We start from the raw sequence: 17,993 nt of genomic DNA on the forward strand, positions 1-17,993 counted from the left end.
TTTGAGGCTTGTTGTCTTTATTTAGTTACTTTGTTGGTTTCTGTGATTCTATCTTTAAGAAGCAGTTTTCTTATTAAAAATTCATCTCCAGTGAGAACGCGTGCATCCGGAAGCGGGATGCTGTGGGCACAAGAGAGTTATGTTTCACAAAACAGGTATCACTGTCAATGTCAATCAGTTAATCATAACACAATCATAAATTGTAATTTATCAGTCAGCAGTCTCTTGTAGGTTGTGATATGCCCATTTCTGGCCTTGCAAGGCTGAGAATCAAATCCTACTTGTGTTGGATTTAACTTTGGTTAAACCTTGACTTTGGGTAAAGTGGAAAAGGGCAGGAAACAAAAATGAAGAATGAGACCACAGTCTATATTCGCCATTAAAAGGATTCAGCTTGCAGTGCTGGGCAAGTGGTCTTTGTGTATATACACAGTTTATATAAGACTTCTATATACTCTACTGAGAGCACTTAAATATTTACAGATTGACTGGTGCCATGCATGCTTTTTTCTGGGAGATGTCACTCTATGATGTAAAACCCTGGTTTTGGGTGGGCTTTCTATGAGCAGAAACGGAGATGGGGATTCTTGTGCAAGTGCTTCATACAGGGACAGCTCTCAGGAGGTGGCGGCTGAGGGTGGCAGGAGGAGCCAAGGAAAGATGTGGTCTCAGCTAGAGACGAGCTTCAGCCTGATTCCATGGGAGGGGAAGACTCTGGAGCATCAATTGTTCCACAGAGTTGGTCCCATCTTGAGGTGAGGGGCTGGCCTTTTATACCTCTATGCCCGTCGGTCATTGGCTGTGGGCTGCAACTTGGGGTGGGGATGGAGGGTGGGGGTCTTGGAGATATAACCACCCTGAAGTGGCCCCAGTTTGGCTGAGGGCAATTCTCCAAAGAAGGGAGCAGCTGTGAGCTTTTAGCAGATAACATTCACCCATGGGTTGCATCGCCTGCGGAAGGCAATTTTGGCAGTGAACCAACAGTATCTTCTCTAGCTCTGTAATTTTTGCATGATAATTATGGCCGAGTCTGGCCAGATATTCCCCAAACCCATTTCTCCTTTCTGGGTACATGGATTGACTACATTTCCCAGCCTCCCTTGCAGTTCAGTGTGGCCATATGACTCAGTTTTAACCAATGGAAAGCAGGCAGAAGTGGTCATGGGCCACCTCTAGGCCTGGCCCATCAGACCCACTGCACAAGCAATCTTCCCTGCTCTCTTTCTTTCCAGCTCTGCTCCCTCTTTCTTTTTGTAACTTCTAGATGTGGAGGATCTAGTGGAGGACTTTGAGGCCCTAGGGGATGGAGGAGCTACTAGACAGTGGCCCTGAATGAACATGAAGAGAACTGCTCCCCTCCACAGCCCCTTGTTGTTCTGTGACAGGAGCATGAAAGAAATCATTATTATGTTAAGCCCCTGAGGTTTTCTGGGTTGGTTGTTACAGCAGCTAGCCTACCCTGACTCATTTAGCAAACCTCTGTTGTTCACAAACACTAACAGTTTCTTAAAATTTGATTTGCAGAATTCTATCAATTTAATCGACAATAACCTTGCCCAACCCTGACATGAGTGAAGTGCTGAATAACTACAGTAAGACTTTTTTTCTTATTCCTTTAAAAAATAAGTAAAAGCACTGATAGTACATTTGAGTATTAAGGGTGGTTAAAAAAAGACTATGTAAACATATGTCTGGGAAAATTATCCAAAATTATCCAAAAGCCAGGGAGGTGATTTCTCAAGCTTAGACAGCTCGCTATTGTTAACAAGTAGTGAGAACTTTTGACTCTGGTTTGTCTGACACAACTATTGGACTGTACCAGTGCATAGAAAACTTTTGTTTTTGGCTTAAAAAATGAGAATTTATTAGCTCACAGTTTTGAGGCTAGGACAGAAGTCCAAATCAAAGTGTCCTCAAGGTGATGCATTCTCCCTGAAGACTGTGGCATTCTGGAGCTATCTCCTGGTGATCCTTGGTCCTTAGCTTGTTGCATGGCAAGGCACACGGTGGCATCTATGGTCTCTCCCTTCTCTTCTGGGTTCTGTTGACGTTCATCTTCTGGCTGCCCCCTCTGTGGCTTTCTCTCTCCATCTATAATTTCATTCTGCTTATGAAGGATTCCAGTAATAGGATTAAGTCCTATCCCGATTGAGGTGGGCCACACCTTAGCTGAAGTAACCTCATCAAAAAGTCCTACTTACAGTGGGTTCACACCCACTGGAAGGGATTAAGTTTAAGAACATGTTTTTCTGGGGTAGATACAGCTTCAAACAACCACGTGTGGCTTACAAAGGTTTTCAAGGTGGAACAGAAAGCACCAACAACACTATATGAAAATCTTGTTGAACAGTAACTTACAGAGCCTCTGTTACCCAGCCTGTGACTCTTCTGCACAAGGACACCAGGTAAGTAGCTTTATCCTGATTCCACATAACAGCTACTAATAGCCAAGTCACGGCTCCACTGCTTATATGCTCCCTATCATCTCAAACTCCATCAGTGCAAATTCAGTAGGCTATTATCCCCAAAGCTGGAAAACAGCAAAACTCCACTAGGTATTTCTGAGAAAATTGCTGCCAGTAATTTGAATGTGTTGCAGTAGACTGAATAAATTGAGAAAGATTTCTCTTCTCTTTCATTTTCCCTCATCTTTATTCTACCTTTCCAGCTTAGTGCATAGAAAACTTGTAATGTTTCTGCTCAGTCATTCCCAGGGCTACCAAAGCCTCGATTCTGTGGATCGAGGCGAACCTTTGGGTACTTACAGAAGAGAGCAGCAGGGCTGTGGGGAACGAGCTGTTGCTTGAGAGCAGCCACCTTCGGAATTTGTTAAGCTTTTGCTTCACAGGATGGAGTTGGTATAGGGAGTGGGCACGTTATCACACACATACACATAGACACACACACAGAAGGTGCAGGGTGTGATTTCACCAATCAACTTCCAAACCTGGTTTTATGGGCAACAGTAGTAACTGGTAAGAGTTCATTGTCGTTAGTAATTTGTAGAACACATGGGGGCCCAAGAAATCTAACCGCTCTCTTTCTCTACACATTCAGAACTGAGTGAGGTTCACGCGGGCCGCATCAGCCTCATTGTTGTGAGAATTGGATTGGAGATGCAGATTGGGTCTGTGGACATAATCAGGCTCCCAGTTACTCCCCCAACCCCTTCCTTCCCCACCTGAGAGAGAGTCTACAAAATAGATCCCTACCTGGGCTGCTGCAAGGAAATAGCTGTCTCATACCCACCAAGCCCTGCAGGTAGGAACAGAAGGAGGCAGGCCTGAGGGCAGCAGATTCATGGGGAGTGGGTGTGGAGATGGGGAGAGAGAGACAGACAGACAGACTGAGGGGAAGGGACAGAAAGAGAGACAGAGACAGGCAGAGACTTAGAGAGACAAGGAGCCAAGTGAGATAAGAGGGATAGAGACACTGACCAGGAATGAGGGGTTTCTTCTCCCTCCCCTCACTTCTCCTTCCTTGGAGAAGGAAAATGAGGGAGCTCGAAGAAATGCCAGTGCTCATCAATATTCCCTCCTAGGGAGGAGAGGGGAAACCCTCATGACAGACGTGCCCAGGGGAGGATTCCCTCTCACACTGTTAAAGATCTACTTGGCTTCACTTCTAGTGAACACGGGCGCTCATGCACACATACACACACACACACACTCACCTGAACAGGTGATCATTGAGTGTTTACATTGGTCAGTCCCTTAAGCATTTTTTAAAGTACACCAATTTCTGAGGTACAATCCACAGTATGTTACTCATGAAGATTCTGAAGCCCAGGGCAACCGAATGGATGTCTCTATGCCGCCAGCCCTCCACCAGGGGCCCTGTAAAACAGCTGTAGGTATAGGAAAATGTTAGGTCTTCATATTGTAGAACAGGAGTGGGCAAACTTTTTCTGTGAAAGGCCAGAGAGTAAAATATTTTAGGATTCACAGGTCATGTGGTCCCAAAGGCTCAATATTGCCATTGTAGTGCCAAACCAGCCATAAGTGATGCAGAAATGAATGGGCATGGCTGAGTTCTGGTACAACTTTATTTATGGACACTGAAACGTGAATTTTGTATAATGTTTACAGAAAGCACTGTTTTTTTCCCCAACCATTAAAAAAATGTTAAAACCATTCTTCGCTTGCCAGGTGTACAAAAATAAGGTGCCGGGCTGACTTTGACCCACGGGCCCTGGTTTGTCGACCCCTGCTATAGAATTCTCTTCCCTGTGAGGAAGCAGCATCGTGTGCTGAGTTGGCTAAGGTAAGCTGCCATGTTCATGTGGGGCCCTGATGCTGGATTGAAAAGGAAAAAAAGCATAATTAAAGACTATCTCATGGTTATTTCTGAAACCATTATCCTTCTGGCTTTCCTGGCAGCGATGAAGCCAGAACAAGTGTATAAGTTTAGAACCACAAAACGGATACCCTTCTAAAAGGTTTTTGTTTACTGTCAGCCTGAAGGGATGTGTTTCTAGTTTCTACATTCTTTGTTTATTTTGAAGTTTGATAGCTATTTCTTCGGTTGAAGAACATGTAGAAATAAGGAACAGTACTGGGCATTCCTTATATATTAAAATATTTTTTACATGCCATTTCCCTTCCTTCTGTGTCCTGGGCTTAAAAATGCCTGCTGTTTGAGTGCTTCTGGTTGTGTCTCACATCCTTTGTTGAGCAGCCTTCACTCTGGCATCCCAGAACCCTGCTGCCTGTCCATTCACCCTTCCTTGGCACCAAGTCTCTGGGGCCCCTCCCTGTCCCATGATCCCCCCATCTCTGTCCTGTCCTTTTCTCTCCCCAGTCCCACCCATGGCTCAACCTCCATCTCAGATCCCTTCGTCAAGCCTTCCTGGTTGAGCTCTTGGCTCAGGGATTTCTCTCTTCTCTAAACTCCCAGAGCACTTAGCCCGGGGTACACAATTTAGCACTTAATTATATATTGTCTTTTATTGTTTGTTTTTATTTTCTTGTGTTAGTTTTGTCTTCTGCAGTGAGGCTGCAGGCTCCTTGAGAGCAACGCATCTTGTACCTTTTTTTCTTTTTAACCCCTCACAATGTTCCACTACTATTTCCTGTTCAACCAAGAAGTGTTGATTATCTGAGTGCTGGGTTGATAGGCACAGACCTGGCACCTGCTGCCCATCTCTGCAGTATCTGGTACTTAATAACTATCTGCCAAATTTATTAAACTGAGTTGAGTAATGAAGATTAGCTCCAAATCTAGGACTCAGTTGGACAAATCACACCATGTCTGCATCCATTTTCTCATCTGCCAAGTGGAGATGAAAGTGTTTCCCCAATCTCCCTCACAGAATTACAGTGAGGCTTCAATAAGATAATGTGTATGAAAGTGCTTTGAAAAGCCACAAATCATTATATGAATGATAGACATTGCTATTACCTCATATTTCCTTCCCCATATGTCACTGGGGAAAGAAGGGTTTGGTGTTTTTCACGGAAAGTGGGTCCCTTTCTGACCTTTGTTAGAATGGTGAGCCATTCTCAGGGAAGCCTGAGTACAATTGGAAAGGTAGGAAGATAGCACACTTTGTCTCCTGGCTTTGAATTTTTCTGACTCCAGTGTAGACACTTAAGGAGCTAGGATGTTTTTGCTGGTTTGAAACTTATATGCCTCAGGAAAGCCATGCTCTTTTAATCCAATCTTGTGGGTGCAAACTTACTGTGCGTGGGATCTTTTGATTAGGTTGTTTCCATGTAGATGTGACCCACCCAATTGTGGGTGGGACCTTTTGATTAGATTATTTCCATGGAGGTGTGACCCCACCCATTCAAGGTGTGTCTTAATTAGTTTACTGAAGTCCTTAAGAGAACTCAGGGAGAGAGAGAGCTCAGAGCCAACACAGACCCAGACACTTGGAGATGCAGACAGAAAGACGTTTGGAGATGCTATGCTAAGAGAGAAGCAAACATATGTAATCCAGAGTTTGCCCCTGGGAGAAGCAAGGAAGACCCACGGGAGCCGGGAGAAGCTAAGAGAGATGCTTAGACAGAAACACCCTGAGAGAAACAAGCAGATTGCTGAGAGAAGCTAAGAGAGACAGAAGCCCAGAGATGTTTTGGAGAAAGCCATTTTGGAATCAGAACCCAGAAGAAGAAGGACCAGCAGACGTCACCATGTGCCTTCCCATGTGTCCTAGTTTGCTAATGCTGCTGAATGCAAAACACCAGAGATGGATAGGCTTTTATAAAATGGGGGTTTATTTCACTACACAGTTACAGTCTTAAGGCCACAAAGCGTCCAAGGTAACACCTCAGCAATCGGGTACCTTCACCGGAAGATGGCCAATGGCGTCCGGAAAACCTCTGTTAGCTGGGAAGGCAGCTGGCGTCTGCTCCAAAGCTCCGGCCTCAAAACGGCTTTCTCCCAGGACGTTCCTCTCTAGCAAGCTTGCTCCTCTGCAAAACATCACTCCCAGCTGCACTCCGTTCCCTCCCCCTGAGTCAGCTCATTTATATAGCTCCACCGATCAAGTCCCACCCCGAATGGGTGGGGCCACGCCTCCATGGGAACATCTCATCAGAATCATCTCCCACAGCTGAGTGGGGCACATTCCAACAAATCTAACCAGCACCAAAAACGTCTGCCCCACACAAGACCACAAAGATAATGGCATTTGGGGGACACAATACATTCAAACCGGCACACCATGTGACAGAGGAACCCCAGATGCCATAGGCCTTTCTTCAGAGAAGGTATTGTCCTGTTGATACCTTAATTGGGACATTTTCATGGCCTTAGAACTGTAAATTTGTGACCTAATAAATCCCCTTTACAAAAGCCAGTCCATTTCTGATGTATTGCATTCTGACAGTTTTAGCAAACCAGAACAATGATCTTGAATATTGATTTATATTTCAAATTTTGGTGATATGAAAAGGAATTACAGTTGTGGAAAATCCAAAGTCAGTGAGATTTTGAAATGGAATTTCCCAAGAGAAGTCAGCCTTTGCTGCTTCAAACTTACCCACCCTTTCCAACCCCTTCTCCCCAAGCCTACTGTTGTCTTAGTTCTCTCTTGGCAGGTCTGAAAGAAAATGTGGTGTAAGGAACATCTTAGTTAAGAGATGAGAACTTCCTGCTTTTGGAATGAATTCTCTTCTCTATTTCATTTCTCCAGATTCCAAAAGGAAAACATTATCCTGACCATCACTTATGAGATTGACAATTTTTATTTTTCTTTCTTCTGTATTCTCTTCCCCTGCTCCTTTTCCCTTTTTCCTCTTTACTATCTCCTGATATTTTTTTCTTCTCTTCTCTCCTGTCCTTGCTCCTTACCTTAGTTGGCCATGATACCAAGGTATATTTGTTATCATTAGTGGTATTTCTTGATATATTTTTGTTTGTTTGTGGTTTTTACTTAAAATGAAGCTATTTTGGGTGAAAGCTTTATATACCTCTTTACTAAAGTAAATTTGGAAACGGGTTGTCTTTATTAGTGCTTAACCCTGGACTGATTCTTACCCCTTTGGGTGTTTCCAGCTAGGCTTACTGGATATATTTGTGCAGTAACATTGGTGTTTTAAATGAGAACTTTAGGAAAAGAGATGCAATTATGCAATCCTAATGATGGAATTTCCAGTGATGTGGCAGGGTATCTTTCTTCCAGTGGCTTCTTCTCTGGACTTTCTGTTAAAAGTCGCTAGAGCACTAGTCACAGGGACAGAGGGTAGAGCAAATACATTTGAAAAATTGCGGGCATGCTTTAGAATGGGGGGAGGGGGAGGGGCATGGACAAAGTCTAAAGATGTGAGTTCTAGTCTTGACTTTTGGTGTGAACCTGTACAACTTTTGTAGTTTTTCTTTTTTTTTTTTTTTACACACCCCTGTTTTCCCACCAAAAGAAGTAATCCTTTTGTGGGGGGATGAGGACTCTCTTACCGAGGTCTGTGTTTTCAGGCCCTAGCATCTACACCTGCTACACAGCAGAGCTCAACCAGTGTTGGATGAATGGTGATGGAAATGAAACCACACAGTTTCTTCACATGTAAAACGAGGCGTTGGACCAAATGTCTCCAAAAGGAGCTTTAAAAACAAACAAACAAACTGCGAAGACTCTAGTATTTAACAGTAACCGATGTTATTCTTTATTAGGGCTCAATCCCAGGGTTGAGTGCGCCATGCCTGAGAAAGTGGCCTAACCTGGTCGCCACCCTGAACGCTCTGGGGAGTCCCTGGGACTTCGTTCTATGGGGATCTTTGTCCTTCAGTTTCTATGGACGTAGGCGGTACTGCTCCGGAAAGAGAGGAACCCAATTTCCCATGCCACATCCCTTTTCTGGGAAGGGCAGGGTGTAGCGTGGGCACCAACACCTGCTCCACCTTCCTCGGGAGAAAACCCAGCCTTCCCCGCTCCCCACAAAGCCCCTTCTCCCAGATGTCCCTTTTGGCCGCCAGGGAGGAGAGACAAAGACGCTCCTCCCGCAGGGTGGGCGCGTCCGGGCCCCGGGCCCCGCCCTCCAGCAGGTGACTGGCGGCGAGGCGGGCGGCAGGCGGGGTGAGTTACCTGCGCGGCGTCCAGGCGGGGCGGGGCCGGGGGGCGGGGCCTGCCCGCGGTCCCAGGCTGCAATTGGCCGGCGCCGCGCCTGTCTCCATGTGCCGTGCGGCGGAGGCACAACATTCAAGCCCGGGGGCGGGGCCGGCGCGCGCCGGGAGGAAGCGGCCGCGCGGCAGTTGCGGGGCGTGGGGCGTGGGGGCGGCGGCAGCGGTGGCGGTGGCGGCGGTGGCGGCGGCGGCGGCCCGCGCCGGGACGGGTACGGCGGGCTCCCTTCCAGGCCCATGGAGGCGGCAGCGGCGGCGGCGGGCGGGGGCTGCGGCTCGGGGCCGCCGCTGCTGCTGAGTGAGGGCGAGCAGCAGTGCTACTCCGAGCTCTTCGCGCGCTGCGCCGGCGCCGCGGGCGGGGGCCAGGGGCCCCTAGAGGCCGCCAGAACTGACCCTGGCGCGGCCACCGCGGCCGCCGGCCCCGTGGCCGACCTGTTCCGGGCGTCGCAGCTGCCCGCCGAGACGCTGCACCAGGTAGGTCCCCGCGGCCCCTGCCCCTCGCGGGTTGGGGTGGCCGGTGTCTCTGAGGGTGTGGGGGCGGGGCGCCAGGGCTGCCCCCGGGGACCCTGAGGCCTGGCCAGGCAGGGGAGAGGGGGCTCCGCAGCCGGGGAGGGCGGCGACGCCCTTGTGTCCCAGGGGACCGCCAGCCTGCTCCGGGGCGCGCCGTTCGACACCCCTCCCCCCGTCTCCGGCCATTTCTGGGCGCTCTGCAGCCGCCCAGACCCCAAAGTTTGCCCTGCTTTGGAAGTGCTGTTTGTTTTGGCGGGTGTCTGGTTTAACCTCTGCTCGTTGTTCCTGCTCCTCCCGCGCCCTTATTCGGCCTCCTCCCGGGTGGGTGGGAAGGTGTGGGCGCTCGGGTGCCTCGTTGGGATTTGAACTTGAAGCTTGTGTGTGTCTGGGTCTGCAGGGCCGGGGGGTCCAGGACTGAATATGGCCCTCTCTATATACTTGTAATATATACGTATTCTATATGTATTTGCTCACTAACGTATTTCTAAATATTCTGTAGTGCTAGCATTAAACTGGAAAACCTTAACGACAAGCTTCAGAGCAGGGACACAAGGCTGCAAAGGGGACTTGGGTCAAGTCAAAGCCAAGCTTCCCCTTTGGGGCTAGGAGTGGACCCAAGACGTCCACCATGGGGGACGGCTGCAGTTTCCCATCTTACATTACTTGGACTTGGAACATAATTGGAAAGTAAGGAGCTGTCCCAGCTACCTCCTTTTTGCTGCTCCAAACCGGGAAAACGATGAGGGGCCGGTCCACAGCAGGAGCTATTTTTGTTTTGTGCTTCCCTTGGAGCTTGGAGAAAGAGCTTGATAAGTACTTTGGATGTCTTTTGACACCACCAGCACTTCATGGTGTTAAGATTTCTTAACATCAGGCCCAGAATATGAAACGAAGATTTTCTAAAAAGCAATATTCAGTTCTTTAAAGTTATTAACACTGGTCGAATATTTAGAGTGGTGAGTGATATTTTAAAATCTAGTTCCAAAGGAGTACTGAGGGTTTGATGGTACACTTGCAATGTCACTTTTTTTTAGGTATTTTTCATTCACTTTCGACTGTCTGATGCTGCTGGTGCATGCTTGTGCCCATCTGTATGTTTGTGAGCATAACTTTAGCCACTCTGTACTTTTACCTTTTAGAATTTAGGATTTCCAAAAAATATTATTTCTGATATATTATTAGTAATCACAGAACGTAGCATGGCCATTTGTCCTCAGAGAAGTCCTTGATATGTAGACAGTTCTGTCACGGCTGTTGAGTTGAGTGGGGGTGCCTCTGTTTATACATCTGTAAAATAACAGTGTGTGTGTTTTTTTTTTTTTTTCAAATCAAAGCAATGTCTATAATGTCTATAAGTCATTTTCTCTTAGATGAAGACATTGGAGAGAAAGTCTAGTGTCTTAAAACACCAACCATGGCTATTTCATGAGGCCCTCAGAATATCCCCAAGCATAATAAATTTATTAAATGCTGTAGTTACTTCACAGCTGAAAGAGAAATAAGTGACTGAGGCCACAGAGCAAATCAGTGACTTCTGGAAACCTGTTAAGCCTTGTTTTGTTAGCAATCCATTGAGTGTGATGAAAGGAGGTGGGCATATTAAATCTGAATATGTTGGGTGACTCCTTGGGAGTTAGAGGAAGGCTTTCCGGGTGTGAGAACCCATGCTCTCTCGAGATAAATATGGTTTAAAAAGAACCCAAGGCGATAAAAACTAAAGGACAAATGGGGTGGGATGGGGGGATGATTTGGGTGTTCTTTTTTCACTTTTATTTTTTATTCTTGTTCTGGTTCTTTCTGATGTAAGGAAAATGTTCAGAGATAGATTGTGGTGATGAACGCATAACTATGTTATACTGTGGACAGTGGATTGTATATCATGGATGATTGTATGGTGTGTGAATGTATTTCAATAAAACTGAATTTAATAAAAAAAAAAAAAAAAAAGAACCCAAGGCACAGTGCCTTTGTCTGAATGAGGTTATATTCTTGAAGTCCGGTCGAAATCTGCTGCAAAAGACTGCTTCAGATGGTGGCAAAAGAGGGCATCCCTAGAAGATAGCTCTGAGAGCTTTAAGCTCCCTTCTTCAGCCCAGCAAAACAAAACACACCCTTCCTCTTTAACCTACCAAAGTCACAATAACCAAATTTCCATCTTCTGGGTGAAAATTAACGTTCAAGGTGTCCTGGACAGGGAAATGTAATCAGAAGAGGTTAAAACTGTCAGCAGCTGACAGCCACCTAATTTTTACCCAGCACTTTAGTGGTGTGTGGCGTGTCATGTCTGGGGGGATGTGTTTGTGCTTGTGTGCCATTCATCTTGATTTGCTGTACCCCAAGAGTATTAGCTGCTCTTTAAAACAAATGTAGACACTTTTACTCTTTTCCTGTTAAACAGAAACCTGTAAGTTCACATTCAAGTGGCCCAACAGGTATAACTGTTCAAATCAAGGAGTCACTAACCAGCTTAGGTAGTTTCTATGGTAACAGCCAGGTTTTCCTCTTAATAAGCATCAATTAAGATTAACCTAATGTTCCAGGAAGGGCAAGAGTCTTTATCTGGAGTGTATAGTCTATAAAAATACTTAATTTTGTCTCCTCCTTGGAGTGAAAATAAACCACTACACCTGTTGCTTTGTAAAGGAAGTAAGCCTACGGAGTTATCTTAGGGATTTTTTTGTCTGCTGAATTTTATTTTAATACATCAAATAGCCTATTTAAAAAGGCTTTTGTTTTCTTTATAGGGTATCACATCATGTGCTAATTTCTTTTTAAAAGCTGGAGTCTAGTACTTGGGGAAAGTGGTAGAATAAGACACTTTTTTTTTTTTTAATCATTTTTATTGAGATATATTCACATACCATGCAGTCATACAAAGCGTACATTCAGTTGTTCACAGTACCATTATGTAGTTGTGCGTTCATCACCAAAATTAATTTTTGAACATTTTCATTACCACACACACACGAATAATAAGAATAAAAATTAAAGTGAAAGAGAACAATTAAAGTAAAAAAGAACACTGGGTGCTTTTTTTTTTTCCTCCATTTTTCTACTCATCCATCCATACACTGGACAAAGGGGAGTGTGGTCCATATGGCTTTCCCAATCACATTGTCACCCCTCATAAACTACATTTTTATACAATCGTCTTCAAGATTCATGGGTCCTGGGTTGTAGTTTGACAGTTTCAGGCATTTACTGCTAGCTATTCCAATTCATTAGAACCTAAAAAGCATTGTCTATATTGTGTGTAAGAGTGCCCACCAGAGTGACTTCTCGGCTCCTTTTGGAATCTCTCTGCCACTGAAGCTTATTTCATTTCCTTTCACATCCCCCTTTTGGTCAAGAAGATGTTCTCCATCCCACGATGCCAGGTCTAGATTCCTCCTTGGGAGTCATATTCCACGTTGCCAGGGAGATTCACTCCCCTGGGTGTCAGATCCCACGTAGGGAGGAGGGATTTGCCCTTTTTTTAATGGGGTTGTTTGATTTCTTGCCATTGGGTTTTTTTTTTTTTTTTTTAATCTTCATTTTATTGAGATATATTCACATACCACGCAGTCATACAAAACAAATCGCACTTTCGATTGTTCACAGTACCATTACATAGTTGTACATTCATCACCTAAATCAATCCCTGACACCTTCATTAGCACATACACAAAAATAACAAGAATAATAATTAAAGTGAAAAAGAGCAATTGAAGTAAAAAAGAACACTGGGTACCTTTGTCTGTTTGTTTCCTTCCCCTATTTTTCTACTCATCCATCCATAAACTAGACAAAGTGGAGTGTGGTCCTTATGGCTTTCCCAATCCCATTGTCACCCCTCATAAGCTACATTTTTATACAACCGTCTTCAAGATTCATGGGTTCTGGGTTGTAGTCTGATAGTTTCAGGTATCCACCACCAGCTACCCCAACTCCCCAGAACCCAAAAAGGGTTGTCTAAAGTGTGCGTAAGAGTGCCCACCAGAGTGACCTCCCGGCTCCCCCTGGAATCCCTCTGCCACTGAAGCTCATTTCATCTCCTTTCACATCCCCCTTTTGGTCAAGAAGATGTTCTCCGTCCCACGATGCTGGGTCTGCATTCCTCCCCGGGAGCCACACTCCACGTTGCCAGGGAGATTCACTCCCCTGGGCGTCCGATCCCATGTAGGGGGGAGGGCAGCGATCCCACCCTTCAAGTTGGCTTAGGTAGAGAGAGAGGGCCACATCTGAGCAACAAAGAGGCATTCGGGAGGAGGCTCCCAGGCACAACTATAGGGAGGCCTAGCCTCTCCCCCGCAGCAACCGTCCTCCCAAGGGTAAAACCTATGGTAGAGGGCTCAACCCATCAAACCACCAGTCCCCCATATCTGTGGTCATGCCAGCAACCATCGAGGTGGGGTAGGCAAATACCCCTGCATTCTCCACAGGCTCCCCAAGGGGGCACTACATCTTTTTTTCCTTGTTTTTCTTTTTTTTTTTTTTTTTAACTTTCCCTTCTTTTTTAAATCAACTGTATGAAAAAAAAGTTAAAAAGAAAACAAACATACAATAAAAGAACATTTCAAAGAGACCATAACAAGGGAGTAAGAAAAAGACAACTAACCTAAGATAACTGCTTAACTTCCAACATGTTCCTACTTTACCCCAAGAAAGTTACCTAATAGAGCAACATTTCTGTGAACTTGTTCCTACTATATCCATCAGAAATTAACAGACCATAGTCATTCCTGGGCATCCCCAGAATGTTAAATAGCTTATCTGTTCTTCTTGGATTATTGTTCCCCCTTCCTTAATTGCTCTCTATTGCTAGTTCCCCTACATTCTACATTATAAACCATTTGTTTTACATTTTTCAAAGTTCACATTAGTGGTAGCATATAATATTTGTCTTTTTGTGCCTGGCTTATTTCGCTCAGCATTATGTCTTCAAGGTTCATCCATGTTGTCATATGTTTCACGAGATCGTTCCTTTTTACTGCCGTGTAGTAGTCCATTGTGTGTATATGCCACATTTTCTTTATCCACTCATCTGTTGAAGGACATTTGGGTTGTTTCCATCTCTTGGCAATTGTGAATAATGCTGCTATGAACATTGGCGTGCAGATATCTGTTCGTGTCACTGCTTTCCGATTTTCCGGGTATATACCGAGAAGTGCAATCGCTGGATCGAATGGTAACTCTATATCTAGTTTTCTAAGGAACTGCCAGACTGACTTCCAGAGTGGCTGAACCATTATACAGTCCCACCAACAATGAATAAGAGTTCCAGTTTCTCCACATCCCCTCCAGCATTTGTAGTTTCCTGTTTGTTTAATGGCAGCCATTCTAATCGGTGTTAGATGGTATCTCATTGTGGTCTTAATTTGCATCTCTCTAATAGCTAGTGAAGCTGAACATTTTTTCATGTGTTTCTTGGCCATTTGTATTTCCTCTTCAGAGAACTGTCTTTTCATATCTTTTGCCCATTTTATAATTGGGCTGTCTGTACTATTGTCATTGAGTTGTAGGATTTCTTTATATATGCAAGATATCAGTCTTTTGTCAGATACATGGTTTCCAAAAATTTTTTCCCATTGAGTTGGCTGCCTCTTTACCTTTTTGAGAAATTCCTTTGAGGTGCAGAAACTTCTAAGCTTGAGGAGTTCCCATTTATCTATTTTTCTTTTGTTGCTTGTGCTTTGGGTGCAAAGTCTAGGAAGTGGCCGCCTAATACAAGGTCTTGAAGATGTTTTCCTACATTATCTTCTAGGAGTTTTATGGTACTTTCTTTTATATTGAGATCTTTGGTCCATTTTGAGTTAATTTTTGTGTAGGGGGTGAGGTAGGGGTCCTCTTTCATTCTTTTGGATATGGATATCCAACTCTCCCAGCCCCATTTGTTGAAAAGACCATTATGACTCAGTTCAGTGACTTTGGGGGCCTTATCAAAGATCAGTCGGCCATAGATCTGAGGGTCTATCTCCGAATTCTCAATTCGATTCCATTGATCTATATGTCTATCTTTGTGCCAGTACCATGCTGTTTTGGCAACTGTGGCTTTATAATAAGCTTCAAAGTCAGGGAGTGTAAGTCCTCCCACTTCGTTTTTCTTTTTAGAGTGTCTTTAGCAATTCGAGGCATCTTCCCTTTCCAAATAAATTTGATAACTAGCTTTTCCAAGTCTGCAAAGTAGGTTGTTGGAATTTTGATTGGGATTGCATTGACTCTGTAGATGAGTTTGGGTAGAATTGACATCTTAATGACATTTAGTCTTCCTATCCATGAACATGGAATATTTTTCCATCTTTTAAGGTCCCCTTCTATTTCTTTTAGTAGAGTTATGTAGTTTTCTTTGTATAGGTCTTTTACATCTTTGGTTAAGTTGATTCCTAGGTACTTGATTTTTTTAGTTGCTATTGAAAATGGTATCTTTTTCTTGAGTGTCTCTTCAGTTTGTTCATTTCTAGCATATAGAAACATTACTGACTTATGTGCATTAACCTTGTATCCCGCTACTTTGCTAAATTTGTTTATTAGCTCTAGTAGCTGTATCGTCGATTTCTCAGGGTTTTCTAGATAGAAGATCATATCATCTGCAAACAATGACAGTTTTACTTCTTCTTTTCCAATTTGGATGCCTTTTATTTCTTTGTCTTGCCGGATTGCCCTGGCTAGCACTTCCAGCACAATGTTGAATAACAGTGGTGACAGCGGGCATCCTTGTCTTGTTCCTGATCTTAGAGGGAAGGCTTTCAGTCTCTCACCATTGAGTACTATGCTGGCTGTGGGTTTTTCATATATGCTCTTTATCATGTTGAGGAAGTTTCCTTCAATTCCTACCTTTTGAAGTGTTTTTATCAAAAACGGATGTTGGATTTTGTCAAATGCTTTTTCAGCATCTATTGAGATGATCAATTGATTTTTCCCTTTTGACTTGTTAATGTGTTGTAATACATTGATTGATTTTCTTATGTTGAACCATCCTTGCATGCCTGGAATGAACCCCACTTGGTCATGGTGTATGATTTTTTTAATGTGTCTTTGGATTCGATTTGCAAGTATTTTGTTGAGGATTTTTGCATCTATATTCATTAGGGAGATTGGCCGGTAGTTTTCCTTTTTTGTAGCATGTTTGCCTGGTTTTGGTATTAGATTGATGTTAGCTTCATAAAATGAGTTAGGTAGTGTTCCATTTTCTTCAATGTTTTGAAAGAGTTTGAGTAAGATTGGTGTCAGTTCTTTCTGGAAAGTTTGGTAGAATTCCCCTGTGAAGCCATCTGGCCCTGGGCATTTATTTGTGGGAAGATTTTTGATGACTGATTGGATCTCTTTGCTTGTGATGGGTTGGTTGAGGTCTTCTATTTCTTCTCTGGTCAGTCTAGGTTGTTCATATGTTTCCAGGAAATTGTCCATTTCCTCTACATTATCCAGTTTGTTGCCATACAGTTGTTCATAGTATCCTCTTATAATTTTTTAAATTTCTTCAGGATCTGCAGTTATGTCACCTTTTTCATTATTATTTTGTTTATATGGGTCTTCTCTCTTTTTGATTTTGTCAGTCTAGCTAGGGGCTTGTCAATCTTGTTGATCTTCTCAAAGAACCAACTTTTGGTGATATTTATCCTCTCTATTGTTTTTTTGTTCTCTATGTCATTTATTTCTGCTTTAATCCTTGTTATTTCTTTTCTTGTACTTGGTTTAGGATTGGTTTGCTGTTCATTTTCTAGCTTCTTCAGTTGATCCATTAGTTCTTTGATTTTGGCTCTTTCTTCCTTTTTAATATATGTGTTTAGTGCTATAAATTTCCCCCTTAGCACTGCTTTTGCTGCATCCCATAGGTTTTGGTATGTTGTGTTCTCATTTTCATTCGTCTCTATATATTTAGCAATTTCTCTTGCTATTTCTTCGTTAACCCACTGATTGTTTAGGAGTGTGTTGTTCAACCCCCAGGTATCTGCAAATTTTCCAAGTCTCCGATGGTCATCGACCTCTAACTGTATTCCATTGTGGTCAGAGAACGTGCCCTGAACAATTTCAATCTTTTTAAATTTATTGAGGCTTGTTTTACGTCCCAGCACACGATCCACTCTGGAGAAAGTTCCATGAGCACCAGAAAAGTATGTGTATCCTGGTGATTTGGGATGCAATGTCCTGTATATGTCTGTTAAATGTAATTCATTTATCAGATTGTTTAGGTTTTCAATTTCCTCATCGGTCCTCTGTCTGGTTGATCCATCCATAGGAGAGAGTGATGCGCCGAAGTCTCCCACAATCACTGTGGAAACATCAATTGCTTCCCCTAGCCTCGCCAGTGTTTCTCTCATGTATTTTGTGGCACCCTGATTGGGTGCACAGACATTTACGATTGTTATTTCTTCTTGTTGAATTGCCCCTTCCATTAGTATGTAGTGGCCTTCCTTGTCTCTCAAAACATCCCTGCATTCAAAGTCTGTCCTATCTGAGACCAATATCGCTACACCCGCTTTCTTCTGGCCGCAGCCTGCATGAAATATTTTTTTCCATCCTTTCACTCTCAGCTTCTCCGTGTCCCCGTGTCCAAGATGAGTCTCCTGTATGCAACATATTGATGGTTCATTTTTTTTGATCCATTTTGCGAATCGATATCTTCTAATTGGGGAGTTTAATCCATTTACATTCAACGTTATAACCGTGAAGGCATTTCGTGAATCAGCCATCTTATCCTTTGGTTTATGTTTGTCATATTTTTCCCCTCTCTCTATTAATATCCTTTATTGTATCCATACCGAATCTATTTAGGACTGAACCTTTCTCCAAGTCTCTCTGTCCTTTCTTTGTTTCTCTGTCTGCAGGGCTCCCCCTAGCATCTCCAGTAGGGCAGGTCTCTCGTCAGCAAACTCTCTCAGCATTTGTTTGTCTGTGAAAAATTTAAGCTCTCCCTCAAATTTGAAGGAGAGCTTTGCTGGATAAAG

General features: G+C 43.9%; 1 protein-coding gene across 1 annotated transcript in view; it reads left to right on the forward strand.

The window, feature by feature from the left end:
• Window positions 1-17,993, forward strand: part of LOC119523330 (ralBP1-associated Eps domain-containing protein 2-like) — a 237,802-nt gene that overhangs the window by 12,105 nt on the left and 207,704 nt on the right. The window contains exon 2 of the mRNA XM_037822099.1: window positions 8,416-9,033. Within this exon, the coding sequence (XP_037678027.1) occupies window positions 8,416-9,033 (618 nt within the window). The remainder of the gene's footprint in view (window positions 1-8,415; window positions 9,034-17,993) is intronic.

This window comes from Choloepus didactylus, chromosome X (genome assembly GCF_015220235.1).
Source record: "Choloepus didactylus isolate mChoDid1 chromosome X, mChoDid1.pri, whole genome shotgun sequence".
Taxonomy (NCBI): domain Eukaryota; kingdom Metazoa; phylum Chordata; class Mammalia; order Pilosa; family Megalonychidae; genus Choloepus; species Choloepus didactylus.